The sequence below is a fragment of the Hypomesus nipponensis genome, chromosome 15, assembly GCF_054491055.1.
Source record: "Hypomesus nipponensis isolate SF chromosome 15, ASM5449105v1, whole genome shotgun sequence".
In the NCBI taxonomy this organism is placed as follows: Eukaryota; Metazoa; Chordata; class Actinopteri; order Osmeriformes; family Osmeridae; genus Hypomesus; species Hypomesus nipponensis.
In genome coordinates, this window is record NC_140375.1 from 3,828,329 (window position 1) to 3,852,500 (window position 24,172).

General features: G+C 51.1%; 1 protein-coding gene across 1 annotated transcript in view; it reads right to left on the reverse strand.

Annotated features, from left to right (window-relative positions):
• Positions 1 to 432: 432 nt before the first annotated feature.
• Positions 433 to 24,172, reverse strand: part of dscamb (Down syndrome cell adhesion molecule b) — a 76,181-nt gene continuing 52,441 nt past the window's right edge. The window contains exons 11-34 of the mRNA XM_084674217.1: positions 23,957 to 24,136; positions 17,227 to 17,423; positions 16,981 to 17,077; positions 16,708 to 16,836; positions 16,070 to 16,237; positions 15,702 to 15,772; positions 15,097 to 15,340; positions 14,632 to 14,778; positions 13,413 to 13,568; positions 12,786 to 12,919; positions 12,049 to 12,202; positions 11,794 to 11,911; positions 11,388 to 11,554; positions 11,149 to 11,247; positions 9,998 to 10,186; positions 9,439 to 9,729; positions 8,236 to 8,412; positions 7,672 to 7,702; positions 7,194 to 7,309; positions 6,665 to 6,814; positions 5,415 to 5,615; positions 4,774 to 5,076; positions 1,633 to 1,722; positions 433 to 1,548 (exon numbers count right to left, since the gene is read on the reverse strand). Coding sequence (XP_084530343.1) covers positions 1,244 to 1,548; positions 1,633 to 1,722; positions 4,774 to 5,076; positions 5,415 to 5,615; positions 6,665 to 6,814; positions 7,194 to 7,309; positions 7,672 to 7,702; positions 8,236 to 8,412; positions 9,439 to 9,729; positions 9,998 to 10,186; positions 11,149 to 11,247; positions 11,388 to 11,554; positions 11,794 to 11,911; positions 12,049 to 12,202; positions 12,786 to 12,919; positions 13,413 to 13,568; positions 14,632 to 14,778; positions 15,097 to 15,340; positions 15,702 to 15,772; positions 16,070 to 16,237; positions 16,708 to 16,836; positions 16,981 to 17,077; positions 17,227 to 17,423; positions 23,957 to 24,136 — 3,914 coding nt within the window. The 3' untranslated portion in view covers positions 433 to 1,243. The remainder of the gene's footprint in view (positions 1,549 to 1,632; positions 1,723 to 4,773; positions 5,077 to 5,414; positions 5,616 to 6,664; positions 6,815 to 7,193; positions 7,310 to 7,671; positions 7,703 to 8,235; positions 8,413 to 9,438; positions 9,730 to 9,997; positions 10,187 to 11,148; positions 11,248 to 11,387; positions 11,555 to 11,793; positions 11,912 to 12,048; positions 12,203 to 12,785; positions 12,920 to 13,412; positions 13,569 to 14,631; positions 14,779 to 15,096; positions 15,341 to 15,701; positions 15,773 to 16,069; positions 16,238 to 16,707; positions 16,837 to 16,980; positions 17,078 to 17,226; positions 17,424 to 23,956; positions 24,137 to 24,172) is intronic.

Genomic DNA, 24,172 nt, shown 5'->3' on the forward strand with positions numbered 1-24,172 from the left:
GACCACATTGCGGGATTTGACGAGTTAAATACCTCAGGTGGTTTACATACCTACCTAGACTACCTCACCAGAGTGCTCCTTCCCTCTGGGTAACAAGATATATTTGACCCTTTTAGACTCATTTACACACAAATCAATTATGGCAGCGTCTACATACTGTGAAGTAGAGGGTTGTGTTATACCCACACATACACACATCCTGTACCTATACACATACCGAGTGTATAGGACACATCTACACACAGTCACACACACACAGGCATCCAGTGTTTGTATTAGAGAGAGAGAGAGAGAGAGAGAGAGAGAGAGAGAGAGAGAGAGAGAGAGAGAGAGAGAGAGAGGAGAGAGAGAGAGAGAGCTTGTCACTCTGAATCAAACCCAAATGTGTGCAAACATGACTAAGGACTTTATTAACCAAATCATTTTCCCTGTAATATCCACAAATAAAAGTGATCTCTTTATATGTATTCACATTGTTTCATTTCAATAGTGTGACAAAAAAAAAAGGAATTTCTTTTTGGATTTCCAGCCTTTCTTATTAATTGTCATTTGATCAGTCGCCATGCAGTCATCGGAAAGGTTAAAAATCGAAGCATTCGAACTAGACAGGTTGGACTGTAACGGACACAGACCCACTTCACTGCTGCAGTTCTCTTCCTTGGCTCCTCCCTTTTTTTGAAAAAACGTCAGCCACCCAATCATTGTTGTGATCACACTGCGACATACAAAAAAGAAATAAATTAAGAAAGCGTTGCCCTCCTGCCGAGAGTTCCAGTCCTTTTCTTTTCCCCGCTCTTGTTTTTAGATGTTTTTATATATTTTTTATATAATAATAATAATGACTATAATTATCCTCGATATAAATTCAATAGTATTTTTCTCTGTCAAATTTAAATAAATCATTTTGGCAATCTTCATATGGTGACATTTTTAATAAAAGAATACTCGCATAGAAAATAAAACTGTGAGAAATCAAAACATCCAGAAGAATAAGGGAACAAAAGGAAAGACAGAAAGCAACAGAGAGAACCAGGCAGAAAGAAAGGAAGAGAGCAAGAATGAAAGAGAGAAAGAGAGAAAAGATAGAAAGAATCGAGAGGATCGAAGAAACTCATCCACTGGAGTTGAGAAATAGATCTATGTACAACATCAGCTGTTGCCCAAAAATGTCCATATCCATTGTCCAGTGTCCTGGTAACTGCAGTAGTTCAGTAGTTCAGAGAGTATGGGCCTACGCCTGCTGTTATACCAGCGTGTAGGACTTGGCGTAAGGGTTGTTGCTCTGTTTTAGGTGTCCTCTGGAGTCCAGCAGCGACTCCTGCGAGCTGCTGAGCTTGGCGGCCTGGGCCTGGGCTAGGTCTCCTCCAGCCTCCCTCTGGGCCTCCCTGGGGGGCTCCCTCTGGGGCAGCGTGGAGGCAGTCCCTGGCTGCCACTGCTGCACCTCCCGCGGAGAGGGCACCTCCATGGGGGTAGGCTCCAGGGGAGGGGGCCTCTTCAGGGTGCGGCTCCTCTGGGGCTCCAGGCACACCTGGCCCAGCGCCCCTCCTCCTCCTCCTCCTCCTCCTGCTGCTCCTCCACCGCCGCCTCCCCCCTCCCCTCCGCTGGCGACGCTGCTGGCGCTGGCCGTGGCGCTGCTGCCCCCGGGCCGGGCGGACGCCGGGACGCCGCGGTTCAGAAGGAAGTCCATGCGCAGGTAGGGCGGCAGGTGAACCAGCTCTCCACCTGAGGAACACACAGGGGACACACACACAAGACAACTCACTTCTACCCCATACTCACTGATAGTACTCAACATCAGCACTATTTGGTCTCCAATGTCCTTGTGGGCCTCATCCGAGGGAATCTAGGGTACAATACAATGTGTGCTGTTTGACGTGACTGGAATCTGATGGGGAATGTAATTGAGGGGGTTTCGATAAGAGAATCTCATCTATACGTTCTTACTGACCCTGCGTAGAGATTCCATTTGTATTTGGGACGGCGTCATTTCTCATGTTCCCGGAGAGTGAGGATAAGTTATGAAACAATCCTGCCCATAATGACCTCATTGATTCACATTCAAATCTCTCATAAGAGTTTCTGGGAGCTGCGCTGCTAACTCCAAATGTCCTCGTCTCCTCCTCTGTAGCTTCAGGCAAGGCAGGATGGGGTTCACATCTCATTTAGACAGTCTTTGGCAACAGGAAACTGAAATAACTAGAGTCGGTGCCTGACGTGATTCCAGTGTGCATTCAGTTAATGATACGGCAGCATTTAAGAAGCCCTCCCAGTAAACGAGGCGGTGGGGTTTTCTACACAAGTGTTGACCAGGAGTGAGAGAGAGAATTCGAGAAAGATGTGCACCCACTCTCATCATGTGCACACCAGCGAACACGCGCACACACCCTTTTGTAAAAGTATCTCCTGCACTGAATAAATTACACATTTAACTTAGGAAATTAGCTCCTCACAAAAAAGGATCTGGTTTCAGGATGTCCAAGTAAAGATTTAACACTTGATTAGAAGTGGAAGCCTTTATTGTTCTGGCTAATGCAAAAACGGATAATGTCTTGGCTTTCAACGTCCCTCAGGCTTATCGGAAGCCTTGAATGGGGTGGCTTTTCACTAACCCTCATGCGTGCGCACTCACACACACCAACCTTAATGTCACACCAAAGTGGAGGTTGCGGGGATTGCTATAGATTCAATCCCACCAGTGACCTTGGTGACTGAACTTATAGTTCACTAGGAACATGAATAATTGATTGTGTATATATAATAGGCTTTATTAAAACCAGTAAAGATGATGAATGGCCAGCAGTTTTAATTGAATTAAATATAGATTTAGGCTTTCTTCAGGATCTCATTAAGCATTTATTTCGCCAAAAATCTATCAGTGTGTAAATTGCTCAGCGGGGTATAAGGTTGGAGCGTGTACCGCTGCACAATCCCTACATCCCAACCATGCTATAAATCTTTTTAACACAGGTGGACGAGTGTGTTAATAGTGTCCTCAAAGGCCAGTCAAGCTGTAGGAGAAGGTGACGTTTTCATTTCCTCTTTTTTCCACATTTATGACATCACAGGTTTACTGGTCTATCACATGTTGACTCTGGACAGTTCTCCGACCATTACTGGTGTTGCTGTAAATGTTTATTACCTCAGCGTTCAAGAACACTCTCAGTAATAGGACAGGCTATTTACGAGAGGTCAACCCCCCATACCGCAACCACCAAGCTTGCAACGCAAACATACTTCAAACATACCATTCCAGTCCCAACCTTCCAGTCACACGTCCGCTCTCTCACCCACACTCATGTGACACTCGTGTCTTGTCCCCTCCCTGCCGCGTGTGACAGACAGTTTGTCCCCAGGTCAAAGGTTTGATGATAGATGGGTAGCAAGGGCCAGGTGGGGGCCAGTGATCGTCTGTCAATCAAGTTGACTCAGGTCAAGGTCTTCAGCTCAACAGACAGTGGGATGATATTACCATACTTTAGGTGTTGCCAGTGTACCTTTGTACCTTTTCAGACTGGTCTAATAATAATAAAAATAAATATATACCCCCAAATTCGAATCTGGCACACAGTATTCTGTCCATAGACGAAAACAGCCCATCCGTTCATTCTTGCAATGCATCCCCCCCCACGAACGAACACAGACCAGACCCAGAATGTTGTCTTTGTATCTGCCACAATGGAGCTGATTAGTACAGTCCAGTCCAGACAAGCGGTCTTCAACAGCGACGCGCAGCCTCTCCGCCGCGTCCCCTGTCCGCGTCCTGTGGGGCGTTGACGGCGGCGGCGTCGGGGTCTGAAAAGGCTGACGTGGCGTTGAGCGCTCGCTCATTGTGTTGCTAAAGTGCTGTTTTGTATTGACAGACGATAGCGGTAGATGAGGCTGACCGATAGCCTCGACTTGAACTCGACAGCAGGTCTCAGGTCTCTTCCCGCTGAAGACGGATGGCAGACGGCCCGCGGGGCCCCCGGATCAATTGATAATGCGCTCTGAAACTGAAGAGCCGCTCACGATACCTTAAACCCAGCCTGTTCCCAGGTCTCACCATCACCCCCTGGGACGCAGACACCTCGGAGACCTCGCCCACAGCGACCCAGACTGACAACACGACCACATCAGGAGACGCTGACAGAAATGTGCACAGTGTGTGTGTGTGTGTGCGCGCTATGTCAGACGAAGTAATGAATCCGAGGGGAGTGCCGTGTGTGGGGTCAAGTGAGGCGAGGGAGGGGGGGGTGGGGGGGGAGTGCGTTCTCCCTGGTCTGCGACCCGTATGTGCAGACGCAAGCACAACAGAGCACTGAGCGTGATTACTACTGAGAAACCCTTTTACTTAGTTCTAATAACACTCTGTATTTCATCGAGACCCTGCAGCCAGCCCAGAGGGACGCTTGCTCAGGAAGCAGCTATATCTCATGATCATTATCATTACTCGCGTTGGCCACTTGGTAATGTGCTGTGCTAAATTGTGACCATGAAAGTTTGAACAGGCCCTGGGACTCATGCTCTCTGCTCCTTCTTGAGACCTAATTAGAACACAGACACGGTCTAATATGTCACAGAATGAATGGGGTTCAGAGAGCATGTGGACAAAACCAGTGTGTTTGTTTGTGTGTGTGTGTGTGTGTTGTGGGAGATCTCTCGTTCCACTCAGCTGACTAGACAAATACAATACTAATCCCAGAGCCTCCATCGATCCCACACTGATGGTGGGGACAGGGCAACTTCGCTCTACATGGAAATTGTGTGTGTGTGTCTGTGTGTGTGCAGGCTCACCCGGTCTGTGGGCCTTGGGCACGGCCATGTTCATGACGCGGCTGACGTCCTGGGGCTTGGGCGGCGAGGCGGTGAAGCGGCAGATGCCCGATTCGGAGGGCGTGCTGGACGCCAGGCTGTCTGTGTAGTCGTTGGTGCCCGCCGTCATCTGCTCCGAGGACGTGTCGGAGATGAAGCACTCGGTGATGGTGAACTTGGCGTGGCGCAGCTGCTCCTCCATCTTGGCGTGCTCGTAGGCCCGCGCCAGCTCCTCGTAGGTGGAGGAGGCACTCTCCGTGGAGACCATGCTGCTCCGCGCCCGGTCTGAGGGGACGGGTATACACACACACACACAAAGACAGACACACACACACACAAAGACAGACACATACAGACACACACACACACAGGAACAGAGACACACACACAGAGACACAGAGATGCACACACACACACACACCATCATTCTCTGTGTACAATATTCCATCTGAGGTGTTGTTGTTTGTACCATCACTGTACAAATACTACCGATGACAGTGTATCCGCACTTCTATGACATTTATCATCTATGTTGTTGTGTCATATCCCTCTACATTGCCTGCAGGGACTCTAAGGACCTCCATGAGGCTGTGGTAGTTAGAGGGCGTCAGCAGAAGCAGCACCTGTGTCCTGGGAGGGGCTGACACTGTAGCTGTCGCTCTCCTTGTCCACAGAGCCGGTGGCGCGCGGTGTGGGCAGCCGCCAGTCGGTGGTCAGAGTGTGGGAGGAGCTCGGGGGGTTGGGCCGGTTCAGGGTCCACTGGCTGGCGTAGCGGCTCCGGGCAGCAGCAGGGCCCGCTTTGGCTGTGCGGCGGTGCGGCGGGTCTGGGGGTGGAGGGAGGGCAAGAGGGGAAAGGTCGTCAGCCCTAACTTGGCGCCAAGGGCCGAGGGTCTGTGATTGCACGACATGTGTTCGACAAGCTCGCTGTTGAATCCCCCCAACGGATCCTTCCATTTCCTGTCACGGCAAATATCCCAATACCTCCATATCCCATATTACAATCAGCAAATAGGCCGTGGCAATAGGTGAGACATGATCACTCCAAGCCAATCCCGGCTCCAAATATCATCGCACAGACATTTAGAAATAGGATCAAATTCAGTGTGACCCAGACAGCCATCCTACTGGGCTATGCACGGTTAGTCCAAATCAGAGAAGACTCTTTGGAGGGACCTGATTGGGTGTGGACAGAGAAGAATGGCCTGTGTAACTGTAGTAGGGCAGAGGGGGTATAATTCCATGGATGATGGAGGGAGTGTGTGTATGTGTGTGTGTGTGTGTATGTATGTGTGTGTGTGTGCCAGCATGGGGGATCTGGCTGAGTCAGCTGATAAGCTTCAGGCCTGGCTGGTCAGCCTGAATGGGCCAATCAGCTACTCTGTCAGGTGGATCCAGACACCTACCTACTCTTCATTAGTTCAGCTCTACCGGAGCAGAGGGAGAGAGAGAACGAGAGAGGCAGGGAGAGAAAAGGGAGGCAGAGAGGGGGATAGAGCGAGAGGCAGAGGGAGAGAGGCCGTGGCAGAGAGAGGCAGAAACCGAGGCAGAGAGAGAGAGGCAGAGAGAGACAGAGGCAGAGACAGAGGCAGAGAGAGAGAGGCAGAGAGGGAGAGGCACAAACAGAGGCAGAGAGAGAGAGAGAGACTCAGAGAGGCGAGGCAGAGGTGAACAGTGGGTGAACGTCAACCGAAACTTATCCAAGCTTAACCATTGCTTTATCTTAATCAGTCGAGTGCATTCTAGCCAGCAACTGTGAACAGCCAGGGGCATTGGAGACCACATACACACCCACTCAGTAAAACCGGGTCAGGGTTCTGAACCAGGTGAGTGTGGTTGAGGTCAGAGCGGGTCACAATAAGAAGAGGTATCTCACTGGTTCCAGGCCTGGCGTCGGACACGTCCACCAGGGGGCCGGTGGCCTGGGACAGGGACTGGTAGTGCACCGTGTGGGTCACGGTGGAGGACTTCTGCTTGGACGTCTCCCCAAAGTCATTGTCGGTCAGCAGCACTGTGGATCTGTCGTCTGAGCGAAGGATGAGGGGAAGAGAGTTGGGGTGTGTGTGTGTGTGTGTGTGGGGGGGGGGGTGGAGAGAAAAGGGGAGGAGAGGAAAGACAGAGAGGGAACAAGAGACGGGGAATAGAGGGAGGAGAAAGAAGCCAAAAGCAAAAAGGATAGCAAAAATCAGTACAGTTTGAACGAAACTACAGCAAATAAAGTATAGAGCAAACAATTCTGCTTCAGAAAAGAAGAACTATCCTTGTCAACATGATTTACTGCCTGAAGATGATTCGGCTGAGCCAACTGAGTTCCATCTACATCACTCTAACACAAACCCAACCGAGGTCCAAACAGCGTCAGTGTGCACAGGGCTTCCCTGGGTCTGGAGCAGGGGCTGTCTTACCGATGGTCTCCATGGTATCTCTCTCCTCGATGAGCAGCTGAGCTCTGGGGATGTCGATGTGCATCCTCAAGGTCTGCTGCTGCTTGTTCACCGTGTCCGGGGTCCGCGTGTTCTTACTGGGAGGCAAGTTCGGACTCATTTAAAACAAGTTTGGACTCATTTAAAACAAGTTTGGACTCATTTAAAACAAGTTCGGACTCATTTAAAACAAGTTTAGACGGATAAAACCCCCGAATAGAAACACTTGATGGATGATGAAAACCTGTGGCCCTTGAATGCCAGAAATATGGAACAGTTTGAATGATGTTCTCCAGAGCCATTGAAAGCCTGTTTTCTCATCTTCTATCGTTCGATTGAATGTGCAGCTTTATTGACGTCAGAGGATGTGACACGGGTCAGGGAGTGTCCTATGTGTAATCCATCTGGGGGTGGAGAGGGAAGGTTGGATGTAGATGCGGGGGCATGCCTGCTAACCTACCTCATCAGCATCTCGGCCAGGCTCTTTGCATCTGTAAAGTCAGCGGACAGCCAGTTAGCACCACCCAGCAAAGGGCAACGACATACAGCAGGGAGACCACAAGTACAAACCTAAGCTGTTTATGCGGCACAGCACAGAGGAAAGTGCTGCGAGGAGATGGATTTGGGAATACTTAATAGGGTCGGACGATACTAAGTTGTTTAAGTGATGGCCTCTTAATTACACGAGCAAAGTCAATACGATAGCCTTTGTCGGAGGGACCCTGCATGCTTCCATTGATCCTGGCTCACTCAGGTGTCCAGAGATTTAAATGACCAATTAATTCACAAAACCGATGTCCACGCTCTTTGTGAGTTTGTGAGCTCCTCTATGGAGGTGTCGGTGTGTGTAATGTGTGTGTGCGTGCGCACGTGTTCATATCTTGGCGTCTCTTCAACGGCACATCAGCACCATAGTGTATGTGTGTGACATCATCGTGTGATGAAAAATGGGTGCACGTAGTCCGAGCCTTTAGTCACCAGAGTGTGTGTGTGTGTGTACAGCGACGGCGTGTGTGTGACTCACCGCGTAGCCTCTTGAGCCTCTGCTCCCGCCTCCTCCTCTTCAGCACCATGAAGAGGATGAAGACCAGGGAGGCTGCCACCAGGAGGCTGGTGATGGTCACCATCATCTTCAGGCTGCCGCTCCCGGACATGTTGTCCGAGACGGGGTCCACGGTCTTCAGCAGGGGGGGAATGGTACCTGAACAGGCAGAGGAGCACCACATAGCGCCCGTATGAACCACGGCCGGAGGTCTGTCATGTGGACGATGTGGACTAGCTCCAAGCCGTTTATAATATGCGGGTCATTGACGACGTAAACAAGCTTCGGCGGTATCTCGTGTACTCCACAGTATGAGGAGAACGTTCTATTTGAATCATGCTTTACGGCAGTGATATGCAGATTTTCGGTATACACTAGCTGGTGTCTCAGTGAGGAAGAGGTCGCTCCGTGTGCCCCGAGAAGGCCACGTATAGATCTAGGAATGCACTTTGTGTAACCTCTGGAGAGCGAGGAAGTAAATAAGAGTCTCCAAACTTAGTGATGACCGCATCACCTGTGGGCCGTTTCCCTGGTGCATCATTCGTGGAATGTGTGCCGTTTAAGGGCATGTTTTAGTGGTTACTATATTTGTACGGTCCATGTTTCCCACTTATGCTATCACTCTGTTGGGAACTGATGGTGTGATCCGAGCTCGTTACCAATAAATCCTACAGTCAACTCTTTTTCATTTGATTGTCTTCCTTGGCCTATCTTTTGACAGTAAAAGTCATCTAACAGGCAGTGTTTGGATACAGCCATTTCAGGGTTTGTTACAGTGAAAAAACGTTTCGCGTAAATCAACCCTTTTCTCAAGTTCACGGTTTCAATCGAAGCGCTTCGAAAATGTCTTCCTATGCACATGGTTTCAGGTACAGGTCACAGGTGTACAGTTTGGGTTTCCTGTGGTGTTCAGAGTCCCCGGTCAACACAATGAGCGGTGGTCTGAGGCAGCTAGCTGCACCATGGGACACCAGCCCACTGCCCGTTTGACCTTCAACTCAACTGAAAACACTCAAACACCCACACCCACTACTAGGAGGTTCTCCGGGAGCCCTTTGGAGCCTTACCAGATCAAAACCCAGAAACGGACCACACATTCTAGATGTTTCTATTGAGCTCCACACAGAGTCCACCATGCTCTTAGTTGACAGTGAAAGTTGACGCTGGAAAAAGAGTTGGACTTACTTCCATCGGCGTTCAGCGTGGCAAAGGTGATCTTCTTGTCTGCGGAGCCGGCGCTGTTGGTGACCTTCATCTGCAGTTCGTACCACGTGGCCTCCTGCAGGTCGTACAGAATGTAGCTCTTGGTCAGCGAGGTGCGCTGGGCCGTGGTCCACACCGCCGTGTCCACAGGGCGGTACTCCAATGTGAAGGAGGTGATTGGACAGCCGCCGTTGTTCCAGCCAATCAGGTTGAGCCGCACGCGGGTGGAGTTGATGCTTGCGAAGAGCTCGTGTTCTTTGGCAAACTGAGGTTCTGGGAAGAGGAAGGGATGAAAGGATATGAAAGTTTCCGAAATGAAGAATAAAAGATGTAAAGATGCTTTGAAAATATTTGAATATGGGATGACGGTATCAAAATTGCAATATTTCACAGAGCTCCAGACTGTGCCAAATAAAGCCACATGAGAGTGATTACTGTTGCTGTGCAGTGGCACCGTGGGTATTGGTGTTACCCTGGCTGCTTTGCATGAGCAAAGACTGTACAGTAGGTGACAGTGGGGTTGACAAGCACCAAGTCCTACCTTTCCCATGAGTCTTTGCTTCAATGATCTCGCTGATGCGTCCGGGGCCAACGCCGTTCTGGGCCGTCAAGGTGAACTTGTACCAGGTGCCACACTTGAGGTTCTCCAGGCGGTAGGAGCGCTCGCTAGGGCTGATGGGATAGCTGCCCCACTGCTCGCTGTTGTCCTCCGAGTACTGGAGGATGTAGCCTGGAGAGACAGGGTGACACAGGGAGGGGGAGAGAGGAGGACAGAAATATATGGAAAGCGAGAACAAGAGAGTTGGGAAGAGTGGGGGAAATGGACAGAGAAAGAAAGAGAGAGAAGCACTGTGTTGATAACCCGTGTATAGTAACTGGCAGCGTTTTCACGAAAGGCCTAAAGTACTGAAAGTGTCGAAACAGAAAACTTTGTGTCTGAGCAGGAACATCGCTTCCCTCTCAAGTGTCTTATCTCAGAACACACACTCGAGGACAGTCCCCCCAAAAAAGCAATATTACTGTAGCAGCCGTCCGCAAACATATTACACACAAAACCAATCATGGACACCCTGATCTACAAAGTCTAAGAGGCCAGAGGCGTTGTTTTATGTCTCTGTGATTACCCGCTATGATGAATCACCCCAGCCAGCCCTCCTCTGACCAGGCCCTCGTCTTGACGGAGTGCTTTAATCTTCCACTTGAACCCACCTAATCTTCTCTCTTCCTTTTTAATCTGTTCCTCCTCTCCTCCTCTGCCCTACCCCTCCACTCAGCGCCATGGCCTGCGCAGTCGTAGCTAACGAGGACGAGGAGAGGGACTAACTTCTAGGACCGGTCCCATCAACGTGTGTCGAAGTTGTCCCAACGTGTTTGTGTGTCTATTGGTCGGAGTCTTGTTGCGTGTCTTTAACCAATGCTTTGCACCGGGGGATATTTGTTTGAACCAGGGTTAGGGTCATTGATGTGCACGTGAATCCAGGTAAGTAACGTTCAGTATTGAACACTTACACAAAAAATGTGTATGTGTATTTAGTAAGATAAGACACATTGGGATGGTGCTGTAAAGATCCATCGATTCTCCCTGAAATGCCATTGTATTCCTGTGTGTTTGAGTCTGGGTGTGCTTGTGTGTGTGTATGTGTGTTTGTGTGTTTGTGTGCGTATGTGTGTGTGTGTGTTCATGTGTCTCACCTCTGATGGAGCTCCCTCCGTTGTCTCCCGGTATCCAGGACAAAGTGATTGATGTGGTGGTTGTCTTGGTAACGGTGAGGCGGGGCTGGTCTGGGGGAACTGAGGGAGAGAGGAGGTTCACAGAGTTGTTTGCTATGTCCTTCAACCAAACAATCAAAAAAAAAAGCAACTCTGGTTACAAAAAAGCTTCTTCTGACCAGAAGTTTTCCGGAAAAAGCCTTTCCAAGCTTGTCATGTACCTTGAACCTGCAGGTTGAGTGTAATCTCATCAGAGCCCCAGTTGTTGCTCGCCACACAGCTGTAGTTCCCAGAATCCTCGGCTTTCACCGTCCGAATAATGAAACTGCCGTTGCCATGGACACTGCGTCGTCCATCCACCAGAACCGGGGTAGGGGTTCCATTGGTGCTGAGAGAAAGACAGAGAGAGAGAAAGAGAGAGAGAAAGAAGAGAGAGAGAAACAGAGAGCAAGAGAAGGAGAGTGAGAGAGATGGAAAGATGTGGGTGTTAGAAACAAACAGACAAAAAATACGTTGGCTGAATATGATATATCAGTATCCATCTACCATATTCTAAAATACGCAAATTGTTGCCCCCTCAACTGTTGAAATGAGGATCAGAATATTACAGAATGACATGTCACTTACTTTCCTTTGAGCCACTTGATGTTGGGTGGAGGGTCACCCACAGCCTTGCAGGGCAGGACAATGTCCTTCATCCAGGGGGTGGTCACTGTGCCGTTAAAGGTTAGGATCCGAGCAGGAGCTAAACACACACACACATTCAAGTGATCACACACAAACATGTATGTGAGCACATGTTCACACACGACAGCAATCAGACTCATCTGTCCCTTTTAGTGACCTGTCACAGGTCCTGCTGGGCATCCCATAATTGTATACCTTTGGCCAGGGGTTCCACGGTGATCTTCTCACTGTTGTTACCGTGGCCGGCTGCTGTCACAGCAACCACCCAGATGCTGTACTGTCTGTTGCGGGCCAAATTGGGTATCCTGTAGAAATACATGTCCGGAGAAGCCTCAAACTCACTCATCACCTGGAGAGGAGAGATGGGGAGGGAGAGGAGAGATGGGGAGGGAGAGATGGGGAGGGAGAGGAGAAAGAGGGAGAGATGGGGAGGGAGAGGAGAAAGATGGAGAGATGGGGAGGGAGAGGAGAAAGAGGGAGAGATGGGGAGAGAGAGGAGAGATGGGGAGGGAGAGGAGAAAGAGGGAGAGATGGGGAGGGAGAGGAGAAAGAGGGAGAGATGGGGAGGGAGAGGAGAAAGATGGAGAGATGGGGAGGGAGAGGAGAGATGGGGAGAGATGGGGAGGGAGAGGAGAAAGAGGGAGAGATGGGGAGGGAGAGGAGAAATAGGGAGAGATGGGGAGGGAGAGGAGAAAGAGGGAGAGATGGGGAGGGAGAGGAGAGATGGGGAGGAAGAGGAGAACGAGGGAGAGATGGGGAGAGAGAGGAGAGATGGGGAGGGAGAAGAGAAAGAGGGAGAGAGAGAGAAGGTGAGAAGAGAGAGAAAAAGGTTTCAAACGCACACAAGGTGAAGTCTGGTTTAAACAAGGTTTCCGTAGCTCAAATACGGAACCGCATATCTGTGCATGTACTGCAGTGTGCTCGGGTCGTACCATGGGGTGCAGGTTGGAGCAGAACACTATGTACTTCCTGATGATGCCGTTGAGTTTGAGAGGAGGAAGCCAGGAGACGAACACCACAGAGCTGGTGGAGGCTGCAGCCTTCACACCTGCAGGGGCACCGGGAACTAAGAGGGGGGGGGGGGGGGTCATTCATACAGCCCTTAATTGGGGTTCGTATTCATAATTTAAACATGATTGACTTTTCAAATGTAAGTCATAATTTGTTTTCATTGTATTGATTCAATATGTCATATATAAAGTAGTTATGTGTATATAATGAAGTCATACTGTCTAAAGACGCTTCACTGGATATGGGACTGGATATATGACAGGAGTCAGGTGGCCTCGGGTTAGGGAATTGGGCTAGTAATCCGAGGTTGCTAGTTCAATTCCCGGCTGTGCCAAATGACGTTGTGTCCTCAGGCAAGACACTTCACCCTACTTGCCTCGGGGGAAAATGTCCCTGTACTTACTGTAAGTCATCTGCTAAATGACTAAATGTAATTTAAATGTAAATGTAATGGGAGCTTTGAACATGATCGATATGAATAATAGTACGATCATCGGAAATGCGTCACATTCATTTCATGTGTGTGTGTGTGTGTGTGTGTGCCTCACCATCCTCCTTGGTCCTGGTGAAGATCTGCTCGCTGCGGACTCCGTCTCCAGCCCTGGTGAAGGCCAGCACCTGGATGCTGTAGTTGGTGTACTTCTCCAGACCGTCCAGCTCCAGCGACGGCTGGCCGGTCGTCACGTTCCGGATCTCTCCCAGCTCTGAGAGAACACACACACACACTCATCTTATTTTGATGTTCATGTTTTATTAATACTGTATGAACAGATTTTTTCCTCCATGAAAAGGATGGGTCTGCTTGCTGGTCCATGTAGAACAGAGGGTGTTTCTGGTCTGCTAGCTCGTCTGTGTAGAACAGAGGGTGTTTCTGGTCTGCTAGCTCGTCTGTGTAGAACAGAGGGTGTTTCTGGTCTGCTTGCTGGTCCATGTAGAACAGAGGGTGTTTCTGGTCTGCTAGCTCGTCTGTGTAGAACAGAGGGTGTTTCTGGTCTGCTAGCTCGTCTGTGTAGAACAGAGGGTGTTTCTGGTCTGCTAGCTCGTCTGTGTAGAACAGAGGGTGTTTCTGGTGGGCTGCTGTGTTTCCTTGGCCCTGTCCTTGACTCAGTGTCCTGTGCTGGAGCCCATGACCCTCACACACTTCTGACTGTGAATTATTGATGGGGCTGCACCAGGCTGCAGCACGCTGCACCAGGCTACTGGCTGGCTGGGGCTGAGGCTGGGTTGGGGCACTGACTGAGGCTAGTGCACTGGCCGGGGTTGGGGTTGAGGCTGGGGCTGAGCAGGCTGGGGTTGAGGTTGGGGTTGAGGCTGGAGTTGAGGCTGGGGCTGAGCAGGCTGGGGTTGGACTGGGGTTGAGGCTGGGGTTGAGGCTGGGGTTGAGGCTGGGGTTGAGGCTGGGGTTGAGGCTGGGCTGGGGCTGGTGCACTGACTGAGGCTGGGGCACTGGCTGGGGCCAGGCATGGGTTGAAGCTTGAGCAGAGAACTCACTTTATACACTCTGTCCATCAACACCATGTTATGCACAATCAAACAATTTTCGATCAATATCTATTATTTATATACCAACGTTGACAAAACAAAATGTTAAACCAGCTCCTTTCCAGCGGAATCTTTTCTTTTAGCAACCTTGCACACCCCGCTCTGCCTCGTGATACATTAAAACAGAGCCATAGCGACATCTAGTGGTGAAAGTGGGTACAGGCAAAACATGTACGGATTCCACGGATAGGTGTCTCCATGCAGGTGTGTGTCGATAGGCCTCACCTCCATCAGGCAGGTTGGCCCAGTAGATGACTCTGTATCCCTGCAGGTTTCCATTGAGGGCCTCCTTGGGGAGGGGAAGCCAGGACAGAGAGATGACCTCTGGAGACTTGGCGGTGGCCAGGACATTCTCAGGGGGCCGAGAGGGCACTGCCAGGGGACAGGAGAGGAGGGCAGGGGATGAGGGTGGAGAAACAGCATGACAGCACCATCTACTGGCTGATCCTAGTACTGCGTTTGAGGAAAAAAGCTATTCCCCCCCCCAAAAAAACATATAGATACACAATAGGACTGTAGTTCAACAATATATCCACAAGATGGCAGTCTGGCCTTATAGCACGTGTGTTTTATCTCCCGGTGAAATGGGTTGAACCACAGAGGATTTCATGTCATGTACACACACAGAGATACACACACCTCCCCCCCCCCCCCCCACCGCCCCCCTTCCCCCCTCCCCACGGCGCTCACCGTCCTCCAGGGTCTTGGTCACCACCTGCTGGGAGGAAGGCCCAGTGCCGGCCCGGTTGGCGGCCTGGACCACCACGCTGTACTGGGTGAACTTGCGGAGGTTGTCCAGGATGAGGCTCTCGCTGCTGTCTCCAGTGGAGTCCATGCTGATGATGGTGAACTGGTGGCTGCCCCCTGGGCTGTACTCCCGGAAGCCCACCTGGTAGCCCCGGATCACCCCGTTCTGCAGGTACCTCTGGGGGGGCTGGGGGAGGAGGGCGGAGGGGGTCGGGTGGGGTGGGCATTCGAACGTGAGAATGTAGCAGCGAAAGGTGGTTTGGAACTAACTGGCAAGTTTCCTAATCATATGATTTTTTCCCCTCCATCGGAAAATGAGCGATCTGATCTGACAGGGTGAGTCGCGACACAGAGAGGCGCATGATTCTACCTGTCCAGTTAATCCAATGTTGTCTCAGGCATCGTAAAGGTAAGGATGTTTCTTTAGTATTCCAGTGCAGCCATGCTCGTTATGAGATAAGTCATATCATGCTCATGACTAATAATCATAATCATGCTGGTAGGCAATCCTTAGGGGGAATCTGGGGGTAAAGTAGACTGTCACTTACTTTCCAGGTGACTTTGATGCTCTGAGGGGAGGTGGCCTCCAGTTGGACATCCTGTGGAGGGCCGTCAGGGGCTACAAAACAAACAGACACATTGTATTCTGCCACCTACGTGGAAATCAACCTGCCAATAGACCGCATTCTGAAAATGTTCCACCAGGGGACGACAGAGACTTAAAAAAACCATGTCACTATCCTGAGAAGACCGTTAAAATCAGGCATCAAGGAAGTCTTTGAATGAGTAAACACAAGTCAAATTTGTAATGTAACTCTTATATATGCAGACGTAAACTGGTTTAAAACAAGCTGGGAGCATGATTCGATCTGGTTTCAAAGCTGGCCTGCTGCCACGCTGAAAAGACCCAGCTCACCTGCTTCGTCGGTGGTGATGGTGAGCTCGTTGCTGGGGTCGCTGTTGCCGATGGTGTTTTTAGCCACCATGCGGATGTTGTAGGTGGAGGAGGGATGGAGGTCGATGATGGTGGCCTGGTTGAGTTGAGGGGACACGTCTTTGGTCACCTGGGCTGAGAGCCAGGAGGCTGGGGACAGAGGGACAGAGGGACAGATAGACAGAGGGACAGAGAGACAGAGAGACAGAGGGACAGAGAGACAGAGGGAGAGGGAGACAGAGAGACAGAGAGACAGAGAGACAGAGGGACAGAGAGACAGAGGGACAGAGAGACAGAGACACAGAGACACAGAGGGACAGAGAGACAGCACATGGACAGAGGGACAGCACATGGACAGAGGGACAGAGGGACAGCACGGGGACAGAAACACTGTTAGCATTGACGTCAGAGGTCCAACGTGTCTAGACGCACAACCTACAAATCTTCTACAGTAGGGAGCCCTACCTGCAATGAACACGTTCTTAGACATGAGGTTATACTAATGAACGTACATGAAGATTCATCCAGTTTCTTTGATTCCATTTCATTCTTTTCATTCGAGCCTGAATAACTCAACAATATGCACACACACTGGACACGCATCCAGTCACAACTCTGACCTGATTTGTTCTTGCACTCGATGTCGTATCCCGTGATGGGGCTGTTGCCGTCGAAGCCCATGGTCCAGCGCAGGGCGATGGTGCGGTCCCTCACCTCTCGGATCTCCACTTCAGGGGGGTCTGGGGCCTCTGGAACGGGGAGGATGAAGGCATGGTTAAAGGTTCATCAGAGGTAAGCGAAGGTTCGGTTCTGACCTGAAAAGGGGATGAGAGAAGAGAGAGGCGACTGTGCTGAGGAAACGAGTGCTTTTGCTTGGTTTGTTTTGTTTTCACCTTGGACTGTCAGCTGGATGATCCCTCGGTCTTCCCCGAACGAGTTGATGGCGTGGCAGGAGAAGAAGCCAGAGTCCTCACGCACAGTGGGCATGATCTGAGGAGAGACGACGACAGATCGGTCAATCCAGACACAAACATCGAGAGGAAAAAGGAACTGTCGACTGACGTGGGGGAAGAGACCCTGTCCAGCTTGACGAGAGCAGGCCCCTCCGAAGGCTCCCCTCGCCAACACGGGGGCCGTACCTGCAGCGTGGAGATGACCTCGTCGGCCACCTCCTTGATGGTGACCACGTAGCGGCTGGTCTCCGGGTTGATGATGCGCTCCTCCTTCTCCCAGCGGACCATGATGGGCTTCTCGCCGTGCGCCGTGCAGCTCATCTTCTTCTCCTCGCCCTGCGTGGCCAGCGTGGTGTTGGGGTACGACGTGATCATGGCCGGGACTGGGAGAGGGGAGGCGGAGGGGGAGGGAAAGACAGAGGGGGGGGGGGGGGGGGAGTTAGTACAGAGAACAAACAGGTTCCACCAGTGCACACACATATAGAGCAACTCCAGAAACGAGAGCAGGAGCGAGCAGAAAGTACAACTCGTCTTCGACTCTCAGAGCAGCAACCAATCGTCGAGGGATGAAGCGCAGCCTCCTTTCCCACCGCCTTCCCACAATGCACGGCGCGCCGCAACAGCTCCACAGTCACCCTGGAGGTGGGTCGTCTCGTTGCTCGTTCACCTATCTTCCACAGAGGTAGCGGCCGGTGTTCACGTGCTGCTGTGAAGGCAGAATGTGTGGAGGGGAGGCGGGCAGCTCTCCAGCACGCAGAGCCGCGCTGTGACTCCGGTCTGAACTCCCGTCGGTGCGCGCGAAGCTCTTCTGGTGTCGGACGCCACGGCACACCGCGCTCATTAGCAAGAAGCGCTTGTGTGTGTGTGCGTGTATATGTGTGCTGGTAGGGGCTCACAGAACTCTCTCGCTCTCTCTCGCACGCACACAGCTCGGGAGGGAAAAATCCCTCTCGAAGCGATGAACCTCAGCCAGCCCGGCACGGAGCAAACCAGCAAACAAACTCACGCGCGCGTCCTCCCGCCACACGCACGCACAGACAAGTGAAGAGGCCTGAATTCCGAGGAAAAAGTCGAAGTCGAACCACGCGTTTGATTTCGCGAACGAAAGAGCCCCACTCGCACAGTCCTGGGTGTTCCATCGTGCCCGTCTCCCACTGATGGCTTCTGGTGCATCCCTGCCCACAGCTAACTGCACTGTGTACGCTTCCACACCGCCGCTTCAACACTCTGACAGGAAGAGCCTAGCAGGCGGACGGCGGGATATGTAAACACACGTCTGGATGAGAGGGCTGCACCACAGAGACAGGAGACTACAGCCTCGCTAGCTAGCGCTCCAGCAGGAGGCTCTCTCTCTTTCTGTGTGTGTGTGTGTGCGTGCGTGTGAGAGACAGAGGTTCCCGGGTGTTCTGCTGCCAGTGTCTGGAGGAGCTAAGTGGGTAGCAAGAGAGAAGAGGACTCATGACACATCTCAACTACACCGTCGGAGAGAGAGAGAGAGAGAGAGAGAGAGAGAGAGAGAGAGAGAGAGAGAGAGAGAGAGAGAGAGAGAGAGAGAGAGAGAGAGAGAGAGAGAGAGAGAGAGAGAGAGCATGTACCCCTGCAGCGGTGTTGCTATGATCTCTCTCTCTCGTGCGCGCCCTCCTCTCCCTCTCCTTCCCTCCCTTCGCGCTCTCTCTCGATCTCTCTGCTATCCCACCAGGATGTCTATGATTTAATGATGAGAGACCACTTTGATTATTCATACACGCCAGACAAGGCTGGTCCTCTGGCCCAGCTACTGTCTCACTACACCCTGTCTACACGCATACACGCACACACACACACACACACACACACACAGACACACACACCTGACACCCACACATGCAGCACATGCAAAAACAGCAATACACTGAGGCATTTGCAGGAGGAAAAGTGTACCACAACGCAGAGAACGAAACACCCTTATTCCCAGTTGACGGACACACGCACACAGACACACGCACGTCCCTGTGCGCACTCCTCCTCTCCAGCCCCTCACCAGAAGCCAGGCTCGCGTTGCACCTCCCCATCTGAGGCCTAACCTCACAAGGGGGTCTAAGGGAGGGAGGGGTTAAGGGTGGGGGTGCGTGCGTGCATGCGTGAGAGGGTGGGGGGGAGGACAGGGGGGGATGGCGCAGGCCCCCCCCCCCCCCCAGCCGTTCTCTGACATGATGGAATGTGTCAGACTAAGGGCTGCCGACGTTTAAGCCTCATCTCTTATTCAGCCCCCCTCCCACCCCCACTCCCCCTCCACCCCCACCCCCCCTGCGCGCCCGACACACAAGCGCCCCACCGCCGCACCCCAACCCCCTACCCCCCCCCTTGTCCCCCGCACCACCCCTGAAAAGGGAACGCTGATTTATTTGGCATGACAACGATGAATTGGAAGCGAGGCCCATTAAAAAAGCCTCCTCAGCTCCCTCTCCAAATGTTATTGCTCCTCCGCGGCGGAGCGCTCCTCGCCCCCCCGCGCCCACGGAGGAACGGGGCGCTGGGCGGACGCAGGCGGTCTGAGACCTGCCTCACGAGAGAGAGAGAGAGAGAGAGAGAGAGAGAGAGAGAGAGAGAGAGAGGGAGAGAGAGAGAGAGAGAGAGAGAGAGAGGAGAGAGAGAGAGAGAGAGAGAGAGAGAGAGAGAGAGAGAGAGAGAGAGAGAGAGAGAGAGAGAGAGAGAGAGAGAGAGGGAGAGAGAGGGCGATGACACGCCATGACAGGTGCTCCGCCTTCGAGGAGAGGAGCAAAGAAGGGAGACAGAGGAAGGGGGAGGAGGAGGAGGAAATGGGCAAAATCCTCGTCTCGACAAGTCGTTCAAACGACGCTCGCGAATGAACGACCTGTTCTCGTTATCTCGCGCTCACACACACACACACACACACTGACACAGACACGCAGACAGCGAATCGGGCTTTTCACTGTGTGATCAGCACATTTCCCCATGATCTCAGCCTAAAGAAATGTCTGCTCCTGTAGCATTGTCTGAAAGAGCTACATGGTGTGTGTGCTTTGATACTGTACTCGACTGTGACACTGCTGAAGGTACTACTGAGGCCTCTGGTGTGGTATGATAGATGTGTGACATATACACTGCTGTGTTTTATAAACCAATATGAGAAGGTAAGCTGGCAAGGTTACACACACACACCGCACAAAAGCAGCCCCTATAAGGACCCCCAAGGCAAGGCGTTTCCTTTTTGATAGCTCATAATTGCTTGGTTGATGTATATTTTTTAATATCCAGCAATATTACTGAGCCCGGTAATAAAAAAAGGCTGGGAGGGAGGGAGGGAGACAGAGAGAGAGAAAGAGAAAGAGAAGGAGAAAGAGAAAGAGAAAGAGAAAGAGAAAGGGAAAGAGAAAGAGAGCTGGACGGAGACAGTGAGATGGAGAGACTGGAGAAGAGGGTGGAGCGATACACAAAGATGTGGAGAGGAAGAGAGAGAAAAGTAAAACCAGAGGGCGAGCGACATAGACAGAGAAATCCCCTCTCTCCCTGCTCTCTCCCTCTCTCATGCTGTCAGGTCGCACTCAGCCTGCCTGTCACTGGGCAGAGGGACACGCTGAGGGGGTGGATGCTATTTTAGACAGACTACAACGACCACAATCACTCGATACAAAAAAAAAAAAAACTACAGTTCAAAGCGGCTCTAAAAATGTGACATCTTAATAGTGCTTGTAGTTACTGTTAAGTAAATACCACTGTTAAAATTGCAGAGGGCTAAAATCACAGTTTATAATGTCTCTTGTATCTGATTTTCTTTGACTGAGAGAGAGAGAGAGAGAGAGAGAGCGAGAGAGAGAGAGAGAGAGAGAGAGAGAGAGAGAGAGAGAGAGAGAGACAGACAGACAGAGCAAGGAAGAGAAAAGGAGACTGCAAATAAAGCAGAACAAAACATACAAACAGGGCCTCCCATGGGCCCTTGGGCTGCTTCTAATCGAGGTATTGACGGTTTCAAATGAGGCAGAAATGCACTGAAGAGATCGCCCTGTGTCTCTCTCACCTTCGCACACACACACACACACACACACACACACACACACACACACACACACACACACAGTAATCTTTACATAATATGTATACATACTATGAGCAGGGTAACACAAAACCACACCATACAGTATTTGGGTTCCACACGCCAACAAACAAACACATTCAAACTAGATGTGGCGTGTGGTGTGTGGTGTGTGTGTGTGTGTGTGTGTGTGTGGGGGGGGCAGCCAGAATGCATACTAGGACACTAATGGTCTTCCTTTTCAACCCATCCAGCTGTGTAAGTACACGTTTACAGAGAGCATCTTGAGCTGACGAGAGCAGAAGGCAGGAAATGTGATCGTTTGATGGGTGACAAGCAGGCAGCCGAGGCAGCGCGTAATGAGGCAACACTCAGGGCCACAGTAATAGCTTAGGGACACTTTGTGAGGTCCCCAAGACTCCTTGGGAGTGGTATAGTGTTTCGGTAATCTGCCTTTCCAGTTCTCAGAGCTGTTGATTTCTGTACTGGAAAGATCCTTGGCCACACTGACGCCAGGATACATTATAGTATAATGGCTGACTTCACATTAGAACTTTCTGTTGTATTTTTTTTATTTTTTTATTTTAATTATCGATTAAATGAGAGGCTGTGTCTAGTATGTCACACGAGTCAAACTGTGGAACGGTGACAGCAAAAGCAGAACACACAAATGCAAGTACACACACAGACACACACAGACACACACAGACACACAGCATAAACAAACAGATAGGGTACAAGGGAATCAATCTCCACCCTCCCCCCACCCCTTCCAGCCTCCTCTCGTGTCTCTCCTGCGGCATGCTGGTCTCAGTGTCATGGCGCCTGGGTGAGGATAATACACTTCAGCCCTTATTTCATCATTTCCTCGACGGGCACCCTGGGAAAGTAGGCCACCAAGATGAGCCTCACTGGGCCATAGCGCCCAAACACACACAGACACAGACACACACACACACACACACACACACACACACACACACACATACAGTTCCTCCGGTCAACGTCAGGGTTTTCACAGTGCACACACATACCATAGGCATGCCTGGTTGGGTAAATCTGCCCGCTGTACCCCTCTAATGCCCCTTTGTCCTGGCCCATTACTCAGGCTTTGAGCTTAGACACACACACACACACATCAACCTGCAAGCCTCGCGCAGACAGCAGGGAGAAATGACCTCCTCTGAGAGAGGGCAGAGAGGAGTGTCCTCCTTCCCTCTGGTCCTGTTGTTGTTGTTGCTACAATACATGTGTGTCAATGGAGGCATTTGATCATTTTGGTGTAGCCGTACAAGATGTGCTTGCGTGTGGGTTGATCCGTTTTGGACGCGTGTGCCCGTGTGTGTGTGTCTTTGCACTCGTTTTTTGGCGTCCTTGTGTAGCAGTGCCAGGAGGGAGCAGACATTGGCGGCAACAGCGAAGAGGCGGGGGGGGGGTGGGGGGAGACGAGGGTTGGGGGGCAGCCTGGCAGGGGGTCTCCTGCGCCTGCTTGATAAGGGCAGCACAGGGAAATAAGCCACACTCTCATCTCAACACCGCCAAATGAGAATACTTCCCCCTCACACAAGGGGTGCCTAGAGCCCGGAGCTAGCATCATCGTTAGCACTGGCAGGTGGGGAATTAGCAAACTATCCAGGTTAGCATTATCATTAACGCTGGCAGTGGCAGGTATGGCACGAGCTAGCTAGCCAGGCTAGCTTTACCATTAGTACTAGCAGATAGGACACTTGCTTCTGTAAGTATCCAGCAACTAGAATACTAGCATATTGCTAGCATGAAGATAAACACAAATGCTTGTCACATTCTGGAGATGGCTACATAAAAGAATGATAAATCCTTGTGTAACATGGATTGAAGATAATGGGAGAGTTGGGAGAGTTGGAGCCATCGGAGCCACCGTAGAACATCTGTATAGAGTGGGGCAGTGGTCTTCAACCTTGTATGTTTGTCCTGTATGTTTTAGATGTTTCCCTGCTTCAATACCAACACACCAGATTCAAATGACTGGGTTTGATCAAGTTCTGCAGAAGCCTGGTAACGACCGTTCATTTGAATCAGGTGTGTCGGAGCAGGGAAACATTTAAAACACCCAGGACAGTGGGCACTGAGGACCAGGGTTGAAGACCGCTGGCGTACGGTGACATGTACGGAAAGAAACGTTCCCGATAATGATTTTTTAAAAAGGTGCCCCTCGCTTAGTGTTTCGTGAACCTCGTTCGAGGTCATTCTCTAGGTAAGAAGTGCAATCATGGCCGCCGTCCAATCCCTAGTGATGTCAAGACCTCATGGCATCTATCCCAGGGTGCTTAGCTTTGCTCTCCTTGGCTCTCTCTGTGGTGGGTTTTTGTGAGTGGTCAGAAAGTGATTAGGAGGGCGGACGTTTGCTCATCGGCTGCTCCGGCTGATTAAAATAGATCTGTGGACTGGGGTGAAGCTCTTAGGACTACTTTGTTGTTCAACATGTTGTACACAAGAGGAAAGAGAACCTTCCAGAGGAAATCGATGTGAGGAAACGGACTAAGTAAAGACGGTATATGTCTGACGTTGCCCAACAGTGACTTTAAAAGCCAGAATTGGGATTTTGTGACATCATGAGTTGAACTAGAGAGAGGGAGGGGAGGGGAGGGCATGCAACGTTTTGGTATTTTTTTCTCTTGGTCACTCGCTTATTCTTTTGTTATCTTTTGGTCTGCCTTAATCTCTCTCTCTCTCTCTCTCTCTCTTCTCTTCCGCATGGTAGACTTTCCATGAGGTCTGAAAGTATAAAATAGGGTGGATAATTCCTTGACTACTCAACATATGAACTCTGGCACGTCTGACACAGGGAAGAACATGCTCACCCTCACGCTGAGAGAGAGGGGGGAGGGGGAGGGAGAGACTTACTTTTGACGGTGAGGTACATGGACTTGCTGACGTCGGCTCCCACGTCGTTGCTGACCTTGCACAGGTAGTAGCCGTTGTCTTCCTCCAGGACGTGCTTGATGAGCAGAGAGCCGTTGGCCAGCAGCTGGATGCGGGAGCCTGTGTTGAGAGGGATGGGCTGGAACTGGGGCACACCCGCACCTGAGGGGGAGAGAGAGAAAAGTCACGAGAGGGGAA